At 50.3% G+C, this 15,047-nt stretch overlaps 1 protein-coding gene across 5 annotated transcripts in view; it reads right to left on the bottom strand.

The window, feature by feature from the left end:
• Window positions 1–6,229: 6,229 nt before the first annotated feature.
• Window positions 6,230–15,047, bottom strand: part of CRTC3 (CREB regulated transcription coactivator 3) — a 116,101-nt gene continuing 107,283 nt past the window's right edge. For 3 of the 5 annotated variants that reach the window (XM_055363105.2, XM_031002312.3, XM_031002314.3), the window contains exons 12-15: window positions 12,925–13,125; window positions 12,756–12,836; window positions 10,382–10,484; window positions 6,230–9,656 (exon numbers count right to left, since the gene is read on the bottom strand). In XM_055363105.2, the coding sequence (XP_055219080.1) occupies window positions 9,448–9,656; window positions 10,382–10,484; window positions 12,756–12,836; window positions 12,925–13,125 (594 nt within the window). In that variant the 3' untranslated portion in view covers window positions 6,230–9,447. The remainder of the gene's footprint in view (window positions 9,657–10,381; window positions 10,485–12,755; window positions 12,837–12,924; window positions 13,126–15,047) is intronic. The other 2 variants (XM_031002313.3, XM_063698847.1) reach the window with 1 other exon arrangement.

Below are 15,047 nucleotides of genomic sequence, written 5' to 3'. Positions count from 1 at the left end.
TCCGGCATGTCACCAGCCAAAGCAAATCACGTAGCCGAGCCCAAGGGCAAAGGGGCTTGGGGGCAGCTGGCAAGGCCTGCCATTAGGTCTGCGGGTGCCTGTTTTCTGGGCTTGGGGGTCAAGTAGGTGGGAGACACCTAGACGGATGGGAAATCTTTTTAAAAATGGGTAGGGTAGAGCCTAGAGATCCCGCAGTAGGAGGTGAGGGAAGTAAATATTTGCAAATGAGAATCCAAACCTCACAGAAGGCTTCACAGAGGAGGTGTCACTTGACCTAGGCCTGGAAGGAGAAGTTAGATTTTTCTAAGTGAAGATGGGTGTTGCACGGTGAGCAGGTGTATGCAAACCTAATCCCAAAGGCCGAGGGAGCTGAGAGGCTGAACACAGAGGCTGACAAATCCAGTTGCTTAGGAACATTTAACAGGGACTTAGAAACAAAAGCCATGTCTCGGGCAGCCAGGAGATGGTGAATCCCCACATTGTTGCCCCCCCGAGACCCAGGGCATATCTACCATAGGGTTATGATAACATATTTATAGTGTTTACAGCACCACAGGTTTGTGATACAGATTTACAGTGTTTATAATAACATATTTACAGTAAGTGTGTGCTCTTAACAGTAGATAAAAGTAGAAATCTTAAAGGCATTCCTGGAGGTGGGGTTAATCAGAAGTCAACATGAAGCATTAGCATCCAGGAGGGAGTTGCTTTGGCCTCCAAGGTGGGATAGGGCACAGCTGTCAAAGGGTTGATGGGGAGGAGGCATTGAGGTCCCGCAGCCTGGCATGTCCTTTCCTTGAACACAGTACTTGGGACCCCACCCCAGTCATTTTATTTCCAAATTCTAAAACTTCAACCCTGTGTCACCAGATACAAGTTCAAGACACAGTGGTTTTTAGCAAGTCATCGTAATGGAGGGTACAGTGCTTTGTCCCTTTCCTGTAAATTCCATCGGGCCTGAGTCAGTTGTATAGCCCACTCACTCCCATTTCAGAGTTCAGTCTCCAACCTTGCAGTCCAGCAGTGACATCCCTGGGACTGTGACCAACTCAGACCTTGAAAAGACTCCTTGATGACAAAGTCAAGGTAGCCATGAGGTGAAGGAAAATAACCCAAGAATGGAAAAACCCATTCTAGAAGGACAGGCGGTGGAACAGGGAATCCATACACACACAACAGGCCAAACAATGGTGGGAACGATGGTTACAGGACAGGATGTAAGTAGTATAAACCTTGACAATGTAAAAATACGAACTCACAAAATTTGGGAGGGGGAAGGAGCTAGGAAGTGGTGGTGAGCTCATTTCCTTATCCTAAATCATAGGTTGTCAAGAGATGCCATCTATAGTTGAAACATGCTGAAAGAATGAATCCAGCTGCTTAATATTTTTCTTTCCTTTAGAGAAATAATTTAGAACCAGAAGAAGCAGCGTCATTATTTGCAGCTTGGTAATTTATTTAGTTACATTTAAGTTGACTTTTGTTCTGTTAAATTTAAGTATGGCACTTTTTCTAAAAAGAGTATGTATTGTATGAGCCCATTTTGGTTAAAAAAAACTCCTTTGAATATGTGCGTAGAGAGATGTCTCCATCCATGTTTCCTGGGTGTCAGCCATGATTATTTCTGGGGTGCTGGATTTCCGGACCACTTGAAATTTTTGTTTTTGGTACTCTTCGGTGTTACTTGAATTTCTTATAATGAGCATGCACTATTTTTATCAAAGCAAAGCTTTTTTAAAAAATTAAAATACATGTCTGGAAAAGAGAGAGAGAAAAAAAAAACACGTGTTCCTTTGCCAGGCTTCTATCTCACTGGGATCCATGGGGGACCCTTCCCAGGGGCTGCTCAGAGCCCACCTCTGCAGGGTGAGGGGTGCGATTCATTTCCACACTCCTCACCCTGGTGATCGGCGTAGTCGGGGGCCAGGGGTGCACAGGGGAGGGAAATTTGTGAGCAGACCCTGAAGGATGCACTTTGGAGCCCTGGGTTCTGGGCCGGTGAGGTCAGGAGGCCTTGATGTCAGGCCCACTGGGTCCAGGCTTTGTGCCTCCACTGTTTAGTTGGGTGACAGAGCCTCTATGGGCCTGTTTCCTCATCTGTAAACTCAAGAAGTCATCCTTGGCTAGGGGCAGTGGTTCACGCCTGTAATCCCAGCACTTTGGGAGGCTGAGGCAGGTGGATCACTCGAGGTCAAGAGTTTGAGACCAGCCTGGCCAACATGGTGAAACGCCATCTCTACGAAAAATACAAAAATCAGCCAGGTGTGCTGGCACATGCCTGTAATCCCAGCTACTCGGGAGGCTGAGGCAGGAGAATCACTTGAACCCGGGAGGCGGAGGTTGCAGTGAGCGAAGATCACACCACTGCACTCCAGCCTGGGCGACGGAACGAGACTCTGTCTCGGAAAAAAAAAAAGAAGTCCTCCATGCCCTGCCTCGTTTTCAGGTTGATGTAAGGGATGTGCGTGGTGCTGTCACAGGGTTCAGCCTGGGAGGCCACATGGGTTCCTGGCTTCATGCAGGAATTCAAAAGCAAGCTGACAAAGTGATAGCAAGTTTATTAAGAAAGTAAATGAATAAAAAAGGGGCTACCCCAGCAGCACGGGCTGCTCAACTCAGTAGACTTATGGTTATTTCTTGATCATACGGTAAATAAGGAGTGGATTATTTATGAGTTTTCCAGGAATGGGGTGGGAATTTCCTGGAACTGAGGGTTCCTCTTCCTTTTCGACCATATAGGGTAATTTCCGTACGTTGCCATGGCACTTGTGAACTGTCACGCGCTGGTGGGAGTGTCTTTTAGCAACTAATGTATTATAATTAGTGAATAATGAGCAGTGAGGACAACCAGAGGTCACTTTCGTCATCATCTTGGTTTTGGCGGGTTCTGGCAGTTTCTTTATTGCATCCTGTTTTATCAGTGTGATCTTTGTGATCTGTATCTTGTGCCGACCTCCTTTCTCCTCCTGTGACTTTGAATGCCTAACCTCCGGGGAATGCAGCCCAGCAGGTCTCAGCCTCATTTTACCCACAGCCCCTGTTCAAGATGGAGTCACTCTGGTTTGAATGCTTCTGACGGTGCAGTGTCTGGTAGTCCGGGTGGTCACTAAGGATACTTATTACTCCATATCATACAATTCAATTCTAGCCAACACCACTGCCAGCCCAGTTCAAGGGCTAAAGTTGAGGGGGTCCGGGGCTCTCTGTCCTGTTCTGGGTCCTGAGAGCCACTCTTACAGTTGCAGCTCCACCTAGTGTCCACATCAGGACATAGCAGCATATAGCTGGTTTATGGTAAACCCCAATTTCCATACCTGCCTACCATACAGCTTTATTAGGTAAAATGGACCAAAAAGATCTTTTTTTATTTTTATTTTTAATTTTTTTTGAGACAGAGTCTCGCTCTGTCACTCAAGTTGGAGTGCAGTGGTGTGATCTCTGCTCACTGCAACCTCTGCCTCCTGGGTTCAAGCAATTCTCCTGCCTCAGCCTCCCCAGTAGCTGGAATGACAGACGCCCACCCGGATAATTTTTGTATTTTTGGTAGAGATGGGGTTTCACCATGTTGTCTAGGCTGGTCTCGAACTCCTGACCTCAGGTGATCCTCCAGCTTCAGCCTCCCAAAGTGGTGGGATTACAGTCATGAGCCACTGTGCCTGGCCCAAAATAAGATCTAAAATCATTCCTTCCAGATCTAAAATTTAGTATTTCAAAACAAGTATACAAATTCAGTACTTTTCAAGATTAAAGTATCCTGTGTTTGAAAAGATGGCACAGGAGGAGGAGCTGGAGGAGGAGGGGTGTGGAGGGGAGGAGTGTGGAGGATGAGGAGGGGTGTGAAGGAGGGGAGGGGTGTGAAGCGGGAGGGATGTGGAGCAGGAGGGTTGTGGAAGAGGAGGGATGTGGAGAGGAGAAGGGGTGAGGAGGAGGAGGGGTGAGGAGGAGAAGGGGTGAGGAGGAGGAGGGGTGAGGAGGAGGAGGGGTGAGGTGGAGGAGGGGTGAGGTGGAGGAGGGGTGAGGAGGAGGGGTGTGGAGGGGGTGGAGGGGGAGGGATGTGGAGCAGGAGGGGTGTGGAGGAGGAACCAAGAGGAGGGGGAAGGGTTTGGAGGAGGACAGGGGGTGAGGAGGAGGAGGAGTGTGGAGGAGGAGCGTTGATAAGGAGGGGTATGGAGGAGGAGAAGGGGTGAAGAGAAGAGGTGAGGCAGAGGAGGGGTTTGGAGTAGGACAAAGGTTGAGGAGGAGGAGGGGTGTGGAGGAGGAGGGGTGTGGAGGAGGAGGAGAGGTGATGAGGGGAGAGGGGTGAGGAGGGGGAAGGGATGTGGAGGGGGAGGGATGTGAAGGTTGAGGAGGTGTGTGAAGGGGGAGAAGTGAGGTGGGGGAGGGGTGAGGAGGAGGACTGTGAAGGAGGATTGGGTGTGTAAGTGGAGGAGGGGTGTGGAGGAGAAGGAGGGGTGTGGAGGAGGGGTTGGAGGAGGAGGGGTGTGGAGTAAGAGGAGGATTGTGGAGGAGGAGGGGTGAGGAGGAAGGTTGTGGAGGAGGAGGATTGTAGAGGGGAGTGAGTGTGGAGGAGGAGGGGTGTGCAGGAGGAGGAGAGGTGAGGAAGAGGAGGTGTTTGGAGGACAGCTGGTCTCCAGCTCCATGGTGGTGATGGGGGCTGAGCTCCAAGAGAAGGAAGCTGCTATCAACAGTTCGGAAGAATTTGCGGATTTTTCGAGCCCCTACTGTGTGCCAGGTGCTGGGGAAGTGGCATACAAGTAAACATGCCCCTGTGCTTGCAGAGTTTGGAGCCCTGTGGGGAAGCTGGATGTCAATTGCAGGTGGACCCGGATCTCCAGAAAACAAGGGGTGGGGTGGGCATGAGCACTGGCCGATAGGCAGGTGGGGAGAGGGCTAAGTATGAGGGTCGTCTGCTTGGAGGGCTGGAGAAGTTGGTTTGGGAGGTCGATGGAAAGAAGAAGATGGTGGAGGGGGAGGATGATAGGAGACAGGCATGGCCTGGGTGGTAGAATATGCAGAAAAGCCTTACTGGAGCCAGAGAGGATTTCGGAGGGGAGGGAGTGGCCAAAGGGTCAGGATGCGGCTGACATCAGAGGGCCTTGGACAGAAGCAGGAGAGTAGGGAATCCTGGAGGGCTCCCTGGGGCTGCGGGCAGAAGGAGGCTGAGCAGGAGTGCTCCTCCGGGAGAGGCAGGACACAGGGCTGTGGCATGAGGGGTAGCCGGCGGGGAAAGGAGAGTTTTCTGTTTGTTCTGAGGAAGGAGACTGGGCATCTTCACAGGCTGATGGGGAGGTGCCATCAGAGAGGGCTAAGTAGAAGGCCCTAGAACATCAGCAAGTCCTTGCGGAAGGTCAGGTTGATGTGGAAACAGGACCTCGTAAGGCATAGGGACGCTGGGGAAGGCGCGACGGGCCATGGGACGGAATGGGGAGCAGCTGGGACACGGCGGGAGCTGGCCCAGGTGGCCTGGATGGGAGGCAAGAAGGCCTCACGTGGTCTGATGAGCCTTGAGGAGAGGAGGGCGTGGGTGCCCCAGGTGGCAGGAGAGGGCTGGGTCAGCACAGCCTGGAAGTGCTGGTTCTTCCCGCAGGGCTCCCAGCAACAGAAAGCTCAGCCCGAGTGACGTGGTGGCAGGTCTTGAAGAGGAAGAGTGGCGTGGTGGCAGGAGAAGGGGCCTGGGGGTGCCACGGACGCCATGAGCCAGGTGGGCCCGGGCAGAAGCAAGGGAAGCTAGGAGAGGACGGGCAGGCTGAGAAGAGGGGACACGGAAGAATTGTCAGTGAGGTCAAAGAACAGGGTGTGTGTAGACCAGAGTGGAAATGGGGGCTCAGGAAGTTACAGTCAGAAACAGGATTTCCAGGTAAGATTTCAGGAGACAGTCACACCTTTATGACAAGTGCTGGATGTGGCTGTTCGCGTTGAACCCTGCTGGGATGGCGGTCTGGGGAAGGGACAGGGCTAGAGGCCACCCCAGGACAGAGTATCTGGTGGAGGAAGGGCCGTGGGCAGGGGTGTGGAGCAGGTGCTGGCTGTGGGGGCAGGAGACCCAGCTGCCTCCAGCTAAGGGAACTGAGTGCCCCTTCACGTATCACAAGAAGGCCTGACCCACAGCTGGTACAGGGCCTGCCTTGCCAAGGCTCCAAATCCTAGCTGCAGGCTGAGCCGTGCAGGAGGCGGTGAGATTAAGGCTCCCCACCAACCCCTCACCCAAGTGAAGAAAACCACCACCAAATGCAGAGACAACCTCATTGTGCTGCTTTTAATTACGAAAGATGTAAAATGATGCATTATAAAACTTGGAAGCAACTTTATACAAATTCCAATCTTTAAATATGGTTGAACAGGGTGCCCTGGGGGTTAGGACACTGGCAGGAAGTCTGATTAGTTGCTGGGATGGTCCCATCCATGAAGCACTGGACACATGCTGGGAACCATCTGTGCATAAATCAGAAGAGCCAACAACAGTGGGAATGGGAAAGGTCTGCAAATACGCATATGGACTTGAAGATACAACACCAGCTCAGGTAATATACAGCAGGCGGAGGAGAAATGAAACAGGAGAAACAGGACAAAGGAGAATTCATGACATGATCAAGAAACCCCTTCTCCTAACGCCCTATGTCCTAAAACCCACAACCATACAGAAAGAAAAAATGGAAATGCAGACAGGTTTTTAGTTCTATGCTGTTTAACTGCTATAAGTGAGAGTAGTACAATGGTCGATTTCTTGTGACAAAACTAAATAATGAAAAATAGTTTACTCTGAAGTATGCAGCTGCTTCAAATGCTGAGGACCACAACTGGTTTTGTTACAAAGGCTGCAGTGAGTGCAGGCTCACGTGCTGTGGGCCAGGGCGACCCTGCCCGTGGTGAGTCCTCCACACCTTCTAGGCAGAGTGGGTTGTACGACGCCCAAAACCTTTCACAAGAAAAGATCGGACTCACTCATAGACCTAAGGACAAATTGAATTCAGTGCTAAACCATACTGCCTCCAGTGTACACCCCCAATAAATCACTTCCCCTGGAGGTCTGTTTTCACAAGTCACCTGGAGAACGCCTGTGGGGCAGTAGGGTTCACTGTGTAGGTCTTGGGGTCTCTGTTGCCAGGCAGGGTGGCTGCTGTGCAGACAAACTGAACTGGGACCCGGATATGACAATACCCATGGGTAAGGCACTATGTGAAGAGTGACTATGCTGAGACCTCTGTTTTATAAAAACACAATTCTTGAAACATCAGCACCATCGCCTGTTGAGAGAGAGATCAGGTTTGGGAGCCCTTTGACACAGGAGCTGGTTTCTTTTGGCACATGGGGTGCTGGGTAGCACTGCGACTAAAGGCTCTTTAACAAAAAGCCACCCCCTCTGAGATCTTGAGCACAAAGGGATCTGAAAGTGTAACTGGGAACAGGGCTGGCGAGGGCAGGCCAGCAGGCCCTTCCTGAGCTGGAAATCAGGCGAGGAGGACTCTGGTTTGATTTCCCAATTCCACAGCAAAGATTTGGGGCAAATGTGAAACAGGAATACTCGGATTCCAGAGGAAGGTGGAGGGGCACCCCATGAGGGTTATTTTAAAGATGAGAGGCAAGGTCAGAAGATAGAAATGGAATGAGGTCGGGAGAGGCTAACCAGCCCAGGGTCTTGTGACCACGACTCCTTTTACATAAGGGACAGGTGTGCCAGATTCAGACCCTCATTGTACAGCCTTGCTCCTCTGGGTGGAGCAGTCCAGCAACTCTCAGTACACTCCAGGGTCTCCTGGAAGGGCAATGGCTGTCCAAGCAAAGGTCCTGGCATCTTCCGTCTCTCCTTCAGTGTTCTCCTCCTCTCCACCCTGTCCTCTCACAGCCTAGACACCCCCCCCGCCAGCCCGCAGTGCTCTGCCCCCTTCAAACCGACTGGCATCACCCAAGTTAGAGGAGGCAGGCGGTGGCGGAAATCTGGCCCATCTATTTTATGAGAAGGTATTGATGACTAATGATGCTTCCATGAATTAGGCCTTCATTTTACTATAAACTATTTTTTCAACCTCAAAGAATGAATCTCTACTTGAAGCAATTTAGAGCCAAACATGGATCTGAGAAGGAAGATCTTCCTGGGTGGGGCCCAGCCAGGATCCTCAGGGCACTCACCTGCTCAGCCCTTCCGGATGTACTCAGAAGACAGCTCCCACCCACCCGCGTGGAGCACAGCCCAAGGAGAATGCAGTGCCCGGCTTCACTGTGATTTGGTCACCTAGTGTTAAAAGCATATTAAAGTGCATGCTTCACCATAGGCACGAGTGCTAGAAAAGCTAAAGCTCTGAGAAGATCTGGCAGGGAAGGGGATAGCTACAGGTGAGCCTGCCTTACGGCATGGCGGACGCACTCATTCATCATGCGCTGCACGCACGGTTCTGCAGCACTCACTCCAGCACACGAGTGTGCTGCCACGCACGTGTTAGGTGCTACGGGTTCAACAATGAATAAGGCACTGTCCCTGCCCTCAAGGAGCTTACGGTCTAGGGGGGTGACATTAAACTCCCAGCCCACAGAGACACAGCTCTGGGGAGGGATGGGGAAGCTCAGTTGCTCAGTGGGTGGGGTTAGGACCTCAGCAGCTCCCTCTGGCTGCTCTTAGTGGGGAGGTCTGTGCTTGTCTGGAGTTTGTCTGGAGGCCACTGAGTGTAAGACACCTGCAGCCCCTGTCTTCCTTCCCCAGCCCCCGAGAAGGAGCACAGTTCTCTTCAGGCTCATCAGTGCCAGGGGACTCTTTTCAGTGACTGATAAAATGGTCTTCCTCTTCCTCTGGTCCATAAGGAAAAGGTGTACTTTTCTGAAGCAGCAGAAACCAACTGGGAGAAAATGAAAATTAGCCTTCAGTCTGCCTAACTCAAGCCTGCCCTCGGACTTGTGGTAAAAACTTCATGTCGTAATTCAGGCATGGGAGAGAGCCGTGGGGTCCACTCAGCCTGGGAATGTCCCCTGCTGGAGGGCCTCGCCCTCCGGGTCAGGTCAGAGCAGGCATCGAGGTGCCCTCTCCGGTGCCGCCGCCCCAGGCCGAGCCTCCCACTCCGGGCCTGCCTTCGGTGCGGACGGAGATCAGTGGTTCTGAGCACTACACAATGCTACGGAGGCCTCCAGTGACACAGTATTTCCTACTCTTACACATCGGCTGACTGGATGGCCAGTAAAAAGATGCAGTGGAGGTGAGCTTTCCAGTTCACGGGAAGCTCCGAGCAGCCTGCCTGCTGCAACACGACTTTGGCCACAGGCGGGAGAGGCAGTACAAAGCTGTGTGATCTGGAGGAAGCCACAGTGTCTGAGATGGGATCTCATTTGAAACCCTGGAGCCGTGGCATTGCTTCCTTCTATGTCAAGATAACGAAAGCCCGTGGTGTCAGCTGGCTTCATTCTATTCCATTCTATTTTGGCTGTTGCAGAAAAACATTCTTCTGTTCCACTGCCTTCTGTTCACAGTCTGTCAGCTCGAAACGTCTCTTCAACAGAGGGGTCCAGCAGGCCCATGCTGGAGTCACTTAACATGTTGAGTCCGTCCAGGCTCAGGGGTTCAATCTGCAGCTCCTCTTCCAGTGGAAATGGAGTGTCCACGTTCAGGCTGACCTCAGGCAGGCCTGCCAGCGCACTGTTGAGGTCTTTGAACAGGCTGGTGCTGGAGTCTTCTGAAAGGAGTGGCCAGAGGGGAAAACAGTGCGGTTAGGAGGCGCGAAGGCTCCAGGCTACTAAGCAAACCCAGCTGATGACAGTCCCCTAAACTGCTATCCCACACATCCTGACCACCCCCAGGCCCACAGTTCTTGCCCTGGAATCTACATTCTTGTCAGTCAGTTGCACAACTCCCAATTTTTGCAGGTTTTTTCCTTTTGAACAGTCATCGGTCACCTAAGATGAAATCTTTCTTTTTTTTTTTGAGACTGTCGCCCAGGCTGGAGTACAGTGGCACAATCTCGGCTCACTACAAGCTCCACCTCCCGGGTTGGCGCCATTCTGCCTCAGCCTCCCGAGTAGCTGAGACCACAGGCGCCCGCCACCACGCCCAGCTAATTTTTTTTGTATTTTTTAGTAGAGACGGGGTTTCGCTGTGTTAGCCAGAATGATCTCGATCTCCTGACCTGATGATCCGCCCACCTCGGCCTCCCAAAGTGCTGGGATTACAGGCGTGAGCCACCGCACTGGGCCAGATGAAATCTTTCAGAAAAGGCTTTGACTACCAGGCCCACCGCCCTGTGTCACCTGCTGGACACCTGCATCTCAAAAAGTCAAGTCGACCCAGGGAACGTTCGCTTTTTGCTTTATATAATATTATGTTGTTTAAACTCTCTTATGAAGGTTCCTAAACACACAACAACATAAAAGCAGTAAAGAAGCTGAGGGGTGGCTCGCTCACCTGGCAGGATGGTGTTCGGGAGACTCCCGCAGTTGGAATACGGGCTTGGTCTCAAATGAAAAGAGTCCTGCAGTTCTCGGGAAGCTTGTTGCACCAGAGGCACCTGGAAGCATCAAAGGTCACGTGAGGAAGGCCACACCTCTGTTTCCAAGGAGGAAGTGAGTATTGCAATGTGCTCCCAGAGCAAAACCTGACTTGCAAACTAATCCATATTCCCTTCTTTCCAGGATCCCAGAGTGCTTTGCTCTTGTGGTAATGCACGCACAATATTCTTGTCAGGCAGGCAGACACTGGGGTGGAGGAGGGGTCCCTGAGGTCCACAGCGTGGTGACTTTTCCCCAGCCCACTACACCATCCCAAGAGACACCAATGCTCATGGTTTCTGTGGCCCCTCAGATATCTCTCCTCAGCCTCACCAAGGCCTTTGCAAACTGCCTTCTGTGGGAACCCTTCAAAGGCTCTGTCTATAACCAAGGAAGTATGGACTCTTTTCTTCCTTGGTTTCTTTCTTCTTTTTTTTTTTTTTAAAGATAGGGTCTCTGTTGCCCAGGCTGGAGTGTAATGGCGCCATCTCGGCTCACTGAAACCTCCAGCTCCCAGGCTCAAGCAATCCGTCCACCTCAGCCTCCCAAATAGCTGGGACCACATGCCACCATGCCTGGCTAATTTTTGTATTTTTTTTTTAGAGACAGGGTCTTGCTGTATTTTACCCAGGCTGGTCTCAAACTCCTGAGTTCAAGTAAGCCACCGGCCTTCGCCTCCCAAAGTGCTGGGATTATGGGTGTGAGCCACTGCACCTGGCCTCTTCCCTGGTTTCTAGAAAACTGAGAAAGGGGAAGGCTTTCCTTTTTACACTCAGAAGGAGGAAACTCAGGCAAGCTCCTCCCTATGAGAAAGCCTCTATGAGGACTGGTTATAACCAGTGCCAATTTTAGGTTCCTTTCCTGAAATTAATTTTCTAAGCCATTTTAAAAAAAGTCTCAAAAGAAGTGTCTATCATTCTTCAGGGAGACGGTGATTCCCACCTAGACTAAAATGGCTCTTTGGGAAACAGGGAGGCAAGGAGGATTGGTTCTTGCCACAAAGCTTCATCTGTGGCCTGCTTAGGAAACAGCTATCTTAATTTATTTTATTATTATTTTATTTATTTATTTTGAGACAGAGTCTTGCTTTGTCGTCCAGACTAAAGTGCAGTGGCGCGATCTCAGCTCACTGCAAGCTCCGCCTCCCGGCTTCACGCCATTCTCCTGCCTCAGCCTCTCGAGTAGCTGGGACTACAGGTGCCCGCCACCATGCCCGGCTAATTTTTTTGTATTTTTTAGTAGAGACAGGGTTTCACCGTGTTAGCCAGGATGGTCTCGATCTCCTGACCTCATGATCCGCCCGCCTCGGCCTCCCAAAGTGCTGGGATTACAGGCGTGAGCCACTATGCCCAGCTATTTTATTAAGTTCTTGGCTGGGCACGGTGGCTCGCACCTGTAATCCCAGCACTTTGGGAGGCCAAGGCGGGTGCATCACTTGAGGTCAGGAGTTCAAGATTAGCCTGGTCAACATAGTGAAACCCCATCTCTACTAAAAATATAAAATTTAGCCAGGTGTAGGGGTGCATGCCTGTAACCCCAATTACTCAGGAGTCTGAGACATGAGAATCACTTGAACCCAGGAGGTGGAGGTTGCAGTAAGCCGAGATCACGCCACTGCACTCCAGCCTAGGCGACAGAGTAAGATTCTGTCTCAAAAAAAAAAAAAGGTTCTGGAACCTGTTCAACCCTTCTTCCACTCCTTAATCCATCGGAGGGCCCAGTCCATACTTATTGAATACTATAAAATCTAGAATACTAAAATAGTCAATGTTAGGGAAAAACTAAACTGTAAAAGAAAGTGGCCGAGTTGAAAATACCTTACGGAACGCACTCCCCTCACTCCCCAGGACTAAGCTCTCCCCAGGAGGCCCCACGCTTTGCTGGGTGCACCAGCCTGGGTGCAGGCCAAATGCGGCGCCACCTTCTGACTCTGCAGTGGGAGCAGGCACCAATCTCCCTATGCCTCAGTTTCAACATGAGGGCGCTGAGGTCCTGGCAGGTGCTGTGTCCCTTCCAGTGTTCATGATTTTACAGTTCTACAATGAGAGTGTCATCAAAAGTCTCCTGCCGATTGTTCCAATAGTTCCTCTGCTGAAGCCTGATACTAAATAAGGCAGCCAGAGAAAGCATTTTAGGGCCAAAGAAGATGAAAGGCTCTTCTAGCCACAGAACACATCCAGAACCAGGGAAGTGGCATGTCTGGTCTGCTCAGTTCTGAGTTCTACACAATGAACAACCTAAATGGTACAGTTTATGCACCAAGGGAGGAGAAGGCAGGGGCGATCACCCACCTGTTGAGGAAAGGCAGGGCCTGGCCTCATGGACTGCTGGTCAAAACCCACATCTGGGAAGAAGTTGGTCAAAGATGAGCCCTTCAGGGAATAAGGAGACGATCATTTAGCTTGGAACTCAGAGCAAAACAAGCATTCCCTCTGCACCAACGCTCCTGCCAGGACTCACCTGGGCCGGGAGAAGCTGAAAGTCTGACTGTGGCAGTGAGGAGGCTGCCTGGGGCTGCTGGGCAGGGGCCTCAGGGGCGCGGGGCTGCTGCAGGAGGGGCTGGGTGAGCTCCTGGGGTGCAGGGTAAGGGGGTGGCGGCGACACCTGGGCTTGAGCTTCTGTGGGCAGGAAGGAAAGCTGGCTTCGGTCTGAGGACACCATCTGCAAAACAAACACACAAAGCCACTAATGAGCTTCTGCGTTTCTGGCGTTAAGTCCTTTAGGATTAGGAAATGTCAGAGTGAGAGGAAGCCTGAGATTTTCCTCACCGCGGTGTTCTGTGCAATGCTGTGAGAAGCCCGTTTCTCTTCCTTCAAAGTATATCTCAAATTTTACTTCCCCACAAAGCATGTTCCATTCAATGACAAGTTCTATTCTCTTAAAAGAACTAAACAAGAAAACAGCCAATTTAACCAATTTCCTTTCAGTTTTCTCCATGAAAATCATGTTTTGTTTTGTTTTGTTTTTTTATAGCCGTGTCTTCTGGTTAAAAGTGGAAGACTGAAAAAGGCCCTTAGCTCTGTCATCCCCAAATCCTGTTAAAACAAGACACTACAACAACATTAACAAGCAATAAGCATTAATAAATAACACTAAACAACAGCACAGAACACTAAATGATAACAACACGAGGAGAAAGATAACGGGAGAGAAGAAAATGGCAACAAAAGCTGGAAAATGAGAAGCAGATGGCCCGGTGGTAACTGGCTTAGCAGAGCTGAGAAAACCCAATGCTAAGCTGGCAGTGAGGAAAAACCAGGAGGCAATCTCACTGACAGCACTCAGTCCCCACAGGGCTCTGGGACTGGGGACAGCAGGGAGCAGGGGGTGAAGCTAAAACCAGGAGGTTCTGGTCAAAGTTTGTGTAAGGGGCAGTTGGACCTGCAGAGCCCTTGCCTTGAGTGTGCTTCTGCGCACTGGCCCCCACCACCCTGCCACCTGCCAGGAGACTGGAAGGTTCTACTTTCGAGATAATAAAACTAAGGGTCTCTGGATATTAGAAGGTGAGGCACTTTACTGAAAACACAGGGTTTAGAAGAAATTTCTTTCTCTTTAATATTTTTTTATTTAAGTTCTAGGGTACATGTGCACAACATGCAGGTTTGTTACATATGTATACACGTGCCATGTTGGTGTGCTACACCCATTAACTCGTCATTTACATTAGGTATATCTCCCAATGCTATCCCTCCCGCTTCCCCGCATCCCACAACAGGCCCTGTGTGTGATGTTCCCCTTCCTGTGTCCATGTGTTCTCATTGTTCATTTCCCACCTGTGAGTGAGAACATGCGGTGTTTGGTTTTTTGTCCTTGGGACAGTTTGCTGAGAATGATGGTTTCCAGCTTCATCCATGTCCCTACAAAGGACATGAACTCATTATTTTTTATGGCTGCATAGTATTCCATGGTGTATATGTGCCACATTTTCTTAATCCAGTCTATCGTTGTTGGACATCTGGCTTGGTTCCAAGTCTTTGCTATTGTGAATAGTGCTGCAGTAAACATATGTGTGCGTGTGTCTTTATAGCAGCATGATTTATAATCCTTTGGGTACATACCCAGTAATGGGATGGCTGGGTCAAATGGTATTTCTAGTTCAAGACCCCTAAGGAATCGCCACACTGACTTCCACAATGGTTGAACTAGTTTACAGTCCCACCAACAGTGTAAAAGTGTTCCTATTTCTCCACATCCTCTCCAGCACCTGTTGTTTCCTGACTTTTTAATGATTGCCATTCTAACTGGTGTGAGATGGTACCTCATTGTGGTTTTGATTTGCATTTCTCTGATGGCCAGTGATGATGAGCATTTTTTCATGTGTCTTTTGGCTGCATAAATGTCTTCTTTTGAAGAGTGTCTGTTCATATCCTTCGCCCACTTTTTCATGGGGTTGTTTGTTTTCTTCTTGTAAATTTGAGTTCTTTGTAGATTCTGGATATTAGCCCTTTGTCAGATGAGTAGATTGCAAAAATTTTCTCCCATTCTGTAGGTTGCCTGTTCACTCTGATGGTAGTTTCTTTTGCTGTGCAGAAGCTCTTTCGTTTAACTAGATCCCATTTGTTAATTTTGGCTTTTGTTGCCAT

Source organism: Gorilla gorilla, chromosome 16, assembly GCF_029281585.2.
Source record: "Gorilla gorilla gorilla isolate KB3781 chromosome 16, NHGRI_mGorGor1-v2.1_pri, whole genome shotgun sequence".
Taxonomy (NCBI): domain Eukaryota; kingdom Metazoa; phylum Chordata; class Mammalia; order Primates; family Hominidae; genus Gorilla; species Gorilla gorilla.
This window is presented reverse-complemented; position numbering and strand designations above follow the sequence as displayed.